The sequence below is a fragment of the Loa loa genome, assembly GCF_000183805.2.
Source record: "Loa loa unplaced genomic scaffold supercont3.17, whole genome shotgun sequence".
NCBI classification, from domain to species: Eukaryota; Metazoa; Nematoda; class Chromadorea; order Rhabditida; family Onchocercidae; genus Loa; species Loa loa.
The window spans coordinates 200212-209679 of NW_018108197.1; the positions used below are offsets into that span (position 1 = coordinate 200212).

A 9468-nucleotide genomic window follows, 5' to 3' on the forward strand; every position below is an offset into this window, starting at 1 on the left:
GCCAAAAAGAAGAACACAAAAATGAAAACACCCGATGTTTAATATTTCCCAAAACTGTTTCGAAACTTTTTTCAGATCATAAAATGGATAGAGTACCATGGATACAACAGTAAATCTATACTCGAAGACAATATCTTTTGAATTTTGAACGACAGAAAGGATATAATTACCAGTGAAGTAACTAACTGAAAGAATGATTGATCGATTGACTGGATGAATAATTGATCAATTATTGACTGCCAAAAGATTTGTTTTCATATAAATACGACCAGCGTAGCACAGCTGTAATTTTATTTCTTTTTTTTTTCTGGTGATTGGATGACGAAAAGTGATGCAATACGGGTGTACGGTTGGACACATAAATAGCATATGACTCTTTCATCTTTCCCTGTTGAATGAATTTAAACAACAAATGTACCTCGGTATATTGTAGAATATATTCAATAAAGATGAAAGGAGAAGGAACGGAACGCATCTTTATTGTTGTTTTTTTTAATCTTAAATTTCATTTAAATTTAAATCATGGAAATCTGTTTAATTTCTATGACCAGTTGTACCATGAATAGTAACGCCTATGAAAAGTAAATCCGGATTTGAATGAGGCACTTTCTGGATTTCATCGTATTCCTGACCGCAAAATCTTTGTCTGAATTGCGAAAGAATCGGATTAAAATTCCTCTCCTCTGGTTTTAATGTGGCTTATAGTCAAAACGAGATCTTTGAATTGAAACCTGTGTGATAGGGTCACAAAGTATTCGTAATTCTCCAGTCTAAGAACTTTCACATTCACCTTTTTTAGCATATTTGAATTATTGCTTCTAGCACTCTTCCATTCATTCACATTCGATAAGCGACTATTCATTTAATAAAATTAAATTTTATAATTCCACGTTTAAAAGATTATGAGAGATTAATTTACAATGAGCTATCGCAAGAATACTTTCTCGAAAAAGTGCGATAAAATTTAGTTGAAGTAAAACTGTTGGGTAGTAATGCTGAAAGATGATGACTATTTGTATTAGTATATTTTTACAACCTGATCTAAACGATTTGGAAAAGAGAAATGTGAAGGGAAGAAATGAATATGACTAAGGAAGAAAAGTAACAGTACACCCACTGACAAGAGCGCACGAATTATTAATAACAAAATATCAACTTTTAACAATAAACTTCCTTCCTACAAGGATAACTGACACACTAACTATTTATCAAATTAATGCCTTATGAAATGCTTTTCATTTATTGGTAATTTGGGACGGTCTAACCAGTCTGTTAATAGCAGTTGGAAAACATAAGGCGGTGACATGCTCGGTATATTTGAACATCTTTTATACATGTCAACACGCTCATCCCTACCAAAAAATGACGGTGTTTTTATTCATGATTAGGCACTAAAATAAATTTTAAGAAAAAGAAAAGAAAGATCTGCTAATGTGTAAAATAGTCACTAAAATAAAGTACACAGTAGGTTTGTTAGGCGAGAAAATATTTAAAGATGTATAAGATTACAGTTATTATTGTCCCGCTTTAAATATAATTTCCCTCATATCCACCATAGAATTGCAGAAATTTTTAGAATGCATGTCTTTGTAGTAGAATCAAGTTGAATAGAAAAACCTCTCAAGTCTTCAAATTCTCTGCAAAACCTTTGGTTCATCCTAATAGTTTTAATTTAACTACCATTTGATTTCTAATAATATATTTCTTTTCTCGGTAATTAGTTGAAAGCCGAAATTTTGACCATCGAAAAGAGGTCTCTGTGGTAGTTGAATTTAATACAACACCGTTTTATCCTGCACCTTTACTTATAAGGATTATTTAAAATAACCGAAGAATGACCAAGGTAATATTAAAAAACCAATAATGTATTTTGAGTAAGCAATGTCTCAGTTTGAAATTGATAAAAACTGAGTCTCAGATATATACTCTTCGTGGTTGTTCCGATGAATCTTGAGGGATTCTTCTTGAAAAGAACATTAGCAAATTGAAAACAGAACCGACTCCTGATAAGTTTCATTTTGGCAAATAAATACTCGAAAAGTGTATTTGAATTTAATTTTAATTTTTATGCGCTGAGGAATTCTTTGATCTGGAAAATCGAATCGAAAAGAGAAATGCAGTTAATAATGGCGTTCTGTACTCCCGCCAATATTTTTTTTGCATCATTTTTTTGACTTTCAGCAAATCACATTGATCATATTATTAAGCCTTATTTTGCTTAAGATGTAGAAAACAGAAAAAATTTGTAAGAAAATGTTGCTTGAATGGTTTCTCGCTAACTGGACAAATTTTTTTAAAGACTAGAATGTCAAATTATGTGGCCCGATGCTGATTCAATTTCCCCTGTCACAAACTTTCCTCTTCCAAGCTAAGCCTAAACATTTCTACAAATTAATATTTACCTAACAAAAAGCTAGATTCCATGTTTAATTGTCATACAAATGTTATTCTCGAAATTCGAAAGTTACAGCCCACTTACAAATTTTATTTTCTTGACAGATATTTTCATACTGTAGCTTTTGAATTAATGAAAGTAGTCTAAAGGTACATTTTTTTTAAGCTGGCCCATGACACTTGAATGGAGAAAGACAGGAAAATTGTAAAGCCATAAGGAATAAATCGAATAATGTAGGGACTAATCACGTCATTTCAACTTTGAACAGAAAAGATCAAAGAATGACAAGCAAAAAAATCATTTGCAGCAGAAACTGAATTATGATGACATTAGCAATATTCTTATGAGATCATATATTTTGGTTTATAATTATAGGCTTTTCCGTCAGAAAAAGCCTATAACCGTTAAGTTTTGCCACATAGGTTGCAGCCATTGGGGTAGCAGAGTTGTTAAGAATTAAAGTAGAATGATAGTGAAGTATTCGTTGTTGCAAAACCTTCTGAAGGGGAATTCTTATCTCTATATCAATGTAGATAGAAGACTGAAAATTACTTTTTCTCGCAGGGAAGCATTTTCGGTGAGAATTCATCTCTAATCATGATAAATCAATTTCATAGAATAAGCTTCTTCCTGAAGATTATTTTCCACATTCGTAACAAATATAAGCACCTGGAAATGAAAAAAATTTTTGAAAAATGACCACAGTTTCTGAATTTCAACTTGCAAATCATTCAGAAAGCAGAATTGCCGAAAAGTGTTGGAGGAAGATTGGGAAATTAAGATTTATAAATTCACTTGCTTTTCAAAAATCAATTTTATTACGATTACGAACTTCAAAAAAATAAAAAAAAAGGAAAACAAAACTAATACTTCGGGCAATTTCAATCCAACATTTAGTAGGAATGTGATAGGAACGTCAGTTGTTTTGTAGCCAGAAAGCATGACAATATCATTTTCAATCCGGACATATTCTGGATGCGAACAAGAAATCCGAAATGACCGTTCCACGCTATATCGATTCCTTACAGCTAATTTCTGAAAAAACAAAAATGTGAAATAACTTCATCGAGTGCCACGTAATACCACACTAAAAATCAAAATCCCAACAAAGATTCTTTGAAACATCCTTTATTTAGTTGTTAATATGAAATTGGCGTTTAAAAAAATGATAAGATAACTTACAACTTCTTGATTCCCGCTATTTTGCAAATAAACTTCGAATATTTTAGTGATGTTGGCTTCTCGCACATTTACTGCAATCATCCATTGATACAATAAATGACATTTTCGTTGATCAGTTGCCGAAACCAGCATCATACGAGAACCTTCAAAAATCGGAATTCATAAATTTCATTTTTATATCTCAGTCCTCTCCCTCAAAAATTTCATATGACAGATATGAAATAGCAATGTTTCGGACGAGTTGCATTGGTTAAGAACACATTGTTAGAAGCAAACATAGAAGAAAAAAGGGAGCAGCTTATATAAAGGAAGTGATACGCATCGATATTGCTCGAGTATAACCAGTTTGTCCATATATCCAAGTACCAAAGCGGATATTCAATGTTACAGTGGATCAGATTGACAAAATAATGCAAACTTCTCTCAGGCAGAGAAACAAATGAACTTGAAATGTGACTCAAAGATCCTCTGTAGTCTGAGTGGAGATTTCGATGTAGTTTGACCATTGATTGTGAAAACTATTGTGTACGTTATTAAGACATTAGCGATCATCGCAATACTAAACTTTCTTACTGCTCAGTTTAAAAAAAGAAAATATCCCAAAATTTCGAGGGTTTTCCAGAAATGCTAAGTTTTCACAATGAAATGTCTTTATTAAACATGTATTAACCCCGCAATAACAAGGAATTTTTGACCCTTTTACATAGAAGACATTTCTTGATGGGAAGAACAGACATCACATCATTGATCTTTTCATATAAAAGGCATTTCTAGATAAGAATTTATATAAAAGGCATTTCTTGATAAAAAGAGCGGAGTTCTTATCTTTGATCTTTTTACATAGAAGGTATTTCCAAATGACAAGAACAGACGTCATCTTGGAAATCAGCAACTGATACGATTATCACAACAAAATCAGTACTGACTGACCTTGAGGAAGGACCGCCAGGCAAAGCACAGAAATGTTAAGGGTAAAAAGTTGTGTCATATTTCTGTACTTGAAAACACATCAATTTATATTCTTTTACTAGAGACAGATCAGAGAAAAGGAATTAACCTGTGAAACCAGGCAGGAAATGAACCATAGCATTCAAAGTGCCGCCATGTTGTACTGCATCTGCATCTGCTGGATGAATCTCAAAATTTTTTGAAGAGCTTCCAAAATGAACCAGACCACCGCAGTTATCATTAGTTCTGGAAGCAGTTTATAATTCACATTTTATTCATGAATTCAGAATAAAATACAAGTTCATTTCTTAATCTATCATAAGCATGGGTTGCTTGGATAAATGGTAAAAAGGCAAAAAGAAAGGGTACAAAGAAATAAAATCTAAATTAAAAGCTGATAGAAGGAAAGAATGATGACTTTAATTATTCAGATATACAGATAAATAGCAGCAACAAAATATACGCATTCTCACTTTTATGACCGAAGAAGTAAATATCATTGAAGGAAATGCCTCCTACAACCAATGAAATTAGAGATTTCCGATATCAAAAGTCTTCACCTACTTCAAAACGATGGGGATTTTGATGAGCTGTGCTCGAACGGCATTCAGATTGATTTGATTCACCGCATGAATATGTATTAACCATGCTCCCAAAACCGTGTTATAATATTGATCAGCAAAAAAAATCACTGTGAATGTTCGCAACATCGGTGCTTTACCAGTTTGACACTATAAGAAAATGCAAATTAACTTCATGAATGGAATAAGTAAATTTGAAAATTGAGAATTTCGAAATAACTGCTATTGCCATCAAGTCAAATATACCGTAAAGTGTAAGTCCTGAGAGCCATCGCAATTATTTTTAAATGAGGTCAGTACAAGGGGATCTGTACAGCGAATGGAAAACACACGACCTGAAACAAACACTTTGGAGAAGGTAACCAAAATTATATGTTTTCTTTCTTACTTTGAGGATGAAATGAATTCAAAAATTGTTTCGATGACTACTTTTATATCCGGTAATGTGAATAATTCTGGACAATGTTGTTTCTGCTTCGTGATAGAAACGAAATGAATTAGAAATAATGTTATGACGATTTCCAACCAACAAATCTAAGATTGCTATCGGTTCACCACCATTTTTCTTCTTGAATATTATCTGAAACTCACAAGTAAATTCATGAGTGTTTCAAAACGATTCAGGACCGTCACAGTTATATGCATTGCATCACCGGGGTTCCTCCCGGTAATGCACAGGAAAGTTATTAAGATAGTCACTAGTACTAAATCTGAAAGGTAAAATAATTCCATCGAAGGAAAATTTTTCTGCAGTGACATTTCTAAATTTCTGCATATAATTTTCCACGCTACTTTAACTTGATTTCTGATTTGTTCCTGAGGTAACGCAAATCCATCGTAAATAAACGGTGCACATATGGTTTCCATGGGTTTCAGGAATATATATACTTCGGTAACTTGTTCATTTTCTTTCGATATTTGATAAAGATCTCTTTCAAATGGAGTTTTAATCCCGTACATATTTTTGTAATGTTGCCATAATTCCATATCGAAAAGCGGTCTATAATATTTCAACAAATTACCATGCCATGACTGCAGGCATGCAAACTGATTATAGATTTGTTTCAAACCTACTATGGATAAACTTCAAACATTTATTGCGATTGTCAATTCTTTTCCGAAGAAACAAGATAGAAATTTAGATTTGAGGGTGTTACTCTCTTAACCATACGAAGTCGGAATATATTTGTAAAATTCCAAGAAAATAATGTCGATTAAAAATTTCAAGTAAAGCTATACAACTTACCTTAACGTATCCTGACCAGTGTCCACAACGATGACAGCCGAGTCTGGTTCAGTATTTTGAAGCATGTATTCGAAAAATACGACTTGACCATATTTTGGATAAATGCTGCGGAAAACTGAGTGCAATGCAGTAAAATTTGACATTATTCAAACAATCTAACGTCGTTACGAGAAAAAAGTAACAATCAAGCAATTAAGATTCTAGAAAGTATAATGCATCATCTATCTATCTATTCATCGATTCATCTAATAGCTAACAGTTAATAGCCAACAGCCAATAGATAGTACTACTTCTTCAGTATGCTAGCCAATTCATACCGATATTCCGTAGTTATCGCATTGAAAACAACTTTTAACAATTTCGATGCCTTATCTTCGGCACGCAGTTTTTTGTACGCTTCCAGTTCCTGCTGAAACAGATACCTTTTCATTGATCCCTGAAATATTTCTTGTTCTACGAAATAATACTCAACGACATACATGGATTTACTGTTGAAAGGTAAATTTTAAAGCCACATTTTTTCATGAATATCTTTTCTTTTACCAATTTTTCTATTTTCTAACAAATCATCAGTCATTATCATGAATTTCCATAGAAAAATATCCCATAAAGTTTTAGAAAATTGAAAGTAATTGCATCAGCATTTTTGACAATTTCGTAATCGAATCCCTAAAAAATTATTAAACCATACTTTTGTCGTGAGTGGTCTCATTACTTGATTTTGGTTTTTTGCTCCTAGCAGTACACCGTTCATAATTTCATTGTAACGCTGATCTATATCCAATCTTGAAAGATTTTATCGAAAATAATAGTTCAGATTCTTTCGAAGAATTCTTTAAATTATTTATTTCTGAAGACTTGCACTTACACGAATCCACTGCCAAGCATTAATTAAGCCCAACAGTTGAAAAGACCGCAATGATTGTCGGAAAACCGAAAGAATTTATTATACATTAAATGCTTAGAAAATTTCTAATGATTCCATCACTGCATTCATTCACCAAAATGCTTCATTCACCAAAAAAAAAAATACATTCACCAAATTCTGCATTCATTCATTAAAAAAACATTCTTTAAAATTATCTCCCGTACGTTTCTTTTGTTATCTTTGTCTAACGAAAATTCACATCTTTATTTTAATGACAAAGGATGTCCAATTTACATGCTAACCTTCCCACCTGATCTTGTTACAACACTTATTATGTAATTGGATCTTTACAGTTTCCTTTGTATCTAAATGAATACGCCCTTTTTTAAGATTTTATGTAAACCACTCCTACTTCTTTATACACATAAACCCTCTTGGAAACAAAGAAAAAGGCTTCTTGGGCTGGTGCTCTTCTATAGTGCTTTACTTACGATTACATTCGACTCACGGTCGAGCGATTTCCTACTCGTTACTCTTCAATAATCCCACTGATCAGCTCTGTATTATATCAATAAAGCAGTAATTTTTACTCTGTGTCCTCACAACGTATATTCGACGTCCTCACAAGGTAAGCCTTTAATTAAATTTCTGCTTAATCCTAAATCAAGGCTAAACCTTCTAAATCTAAACGACTCGATAAAAAGAAGGGATTTTCTCACAACAGTGATTAAGTGTTGCTACTCATATTACAAAATATAAAGCGCATTGCTGTCTCAAGACATTGTAAATTGAATTATTCACCTTTGAGCAGCCAGGAAACGTTGCAGCGAATTTTCATGGATAGGGTTCAGTGGTTTAGCTCTAATCTTGTACGATTCATAGCCATTTTGACCAATTCGAGTTAACTGTTGACTTACAACTGCGCTTGTTCGACTTTGCATTGAATCTAAACTATAATATAATATGCTTTCCTAATAAATCAATACTGAACTTAATATTTTATTTTCACCTGAGAAAAGATAAAAGATCGTTGCTCTTGGTCTCCTTATTCACGAGACAAAGAGAAGCTTATCACTTATCACTTTGCTAATAGATAGGCTAGAAAAAGAAAACTGCATATATTAGTGTATTAGGAGTGCGGGCTTTCAAAGATTATAGGCTAGAAAAAGAAAACTGCATATATTAGTGTATTAGGAGTGCGGGCTTTCAAAGATTGCTTTAAGATATCGCGAATGTTTTCAATCTCGTCTCTGTTCATTTCAAAGCTTTATTTTTACATAACCTATAATTTTGAATCTTAAATATCGAGTTATCCATCCCTTATACGAAGCACTTATCATACCTATCTGTTTAAGGCATGGATGTCCAATATTGGCTAATCGAAGCAATACTTGACATGTTATGATGGATGATTCAGGAAAACTGAGCACTACCGCACTTTGTATATCAGCTTGTACTGCTTCAGATCCATGTCTCAGCAAGGACTATAAAAAAATTTTTTTTAATTTTTACTGATTAGAAGGACCTCGAGTATTAAAACTTGTTTTGTGCGAAAGTTTCATATGGAATTATATTTCTTGAAGATGCGACGTTGACGAAAGCTTAATTTTGAGAAGAAAAGAAATTTCCAATCAAATGGAAAAATTTCCACTTCTTTTCCGTCCACTCAGTATTTTAATTCAGTTATTTAAATAAATATTATATTTAAGTAAACTAACCTTAAGTGGAATATATGTTTTGCCAAGAGGTAACAAGGAATCGGCATCCCATACATCAACAATCGCATGACCATTTGAAAGATAATCGATGTAATCCTCCTTGTCCCCATCTGCAAGCGAATTCCCATCAACCATATATCTCACCTGAAATTTCAAATATTAATACCTTTTTGCGACTCATAAACTATTCGTTCCAAATTTCCACAAGCAAAAATAATTGTTCACAGTGAAGCCATTGCAGTCTTCCTTGGCGATCTCGTCAATGTTTCCTCTGCGATTCAAAACGAATAACTGTTCGCGAAGGCTTGTCTTTGCGTGAACTATATCCAACCACAATCTACAAATTAGAATTAATTGTTATTTGAAAAGACAATCTTTCCTGAATTTACATTCATAAATTCATTTTTGGAATCAAATTATATTAGCTATATTTATTGTAAACTACTAATCCTTAAATTTGAAATATTTCAAACGAGAAATTAACAAACCTTTCAGTTGTAACTGTATAGAAGCGATAGAAGTCAATTGTA

The 9468-nt window shown here is 32.6% G+C and overlaps 1 protein-coding gene across 1 annotated transcript in view; it reads right to left on the reverse strand.

Moving 5' to 3' along the window:
* Positions 1-2986: 2986 nt before the first annotated feature.
* LOAG_16755 (hypothetical protein) overlaps positions 2987-9468 on the reverse strand; it is a gene marked incomplete at its 3' end in the record, with an annotated part of 11018 nt that continues 4536 nt past the window's right edge. Inside the window, exons 17-30 of the mRNA XM_020449409.1 lie at positions 8939-9082; positions 8563-8704; positions 8022-8166; positions 7044-7137; positions 6670-6788; positions 6353-6457; positions 5899-6106; positions 5536-5686; positions 5353-5441; positions 5090-5256; positions 4635-4771; positions 3578-3720; positions 3266-3430; positions 2987-3064 (exon numbers count right to left, since the gene is read on the reverse strand). Of these exons, the coding sequence (XP_020307067.1) occupies positions 2987-3064; positions 3266-3430; positions 3578-3720; positions 4635-4771; positions 5090-5256; positions 5353-5441; positions 5536-5686; positions 5899-6106; positions 6353-6457; positions 6670-6788; positions 7044-7137; positions 8022-8166; positions 8563-8704; positions 8939-9082 (1887 nt within the window). The remainder of the gene's footprint in view (positions 3065-3265; positions 3431-3577; positions 3721-4634; positions 4772-5089; positions 5257-5352; positions 5442-5535; positions 5687-5898; positions 6107-6352; positions 6458-6669; positions 6789-7043; positions 7138-8021; positions 8167-8562; positions 8705-8938; positions 9083-9468) is intronic.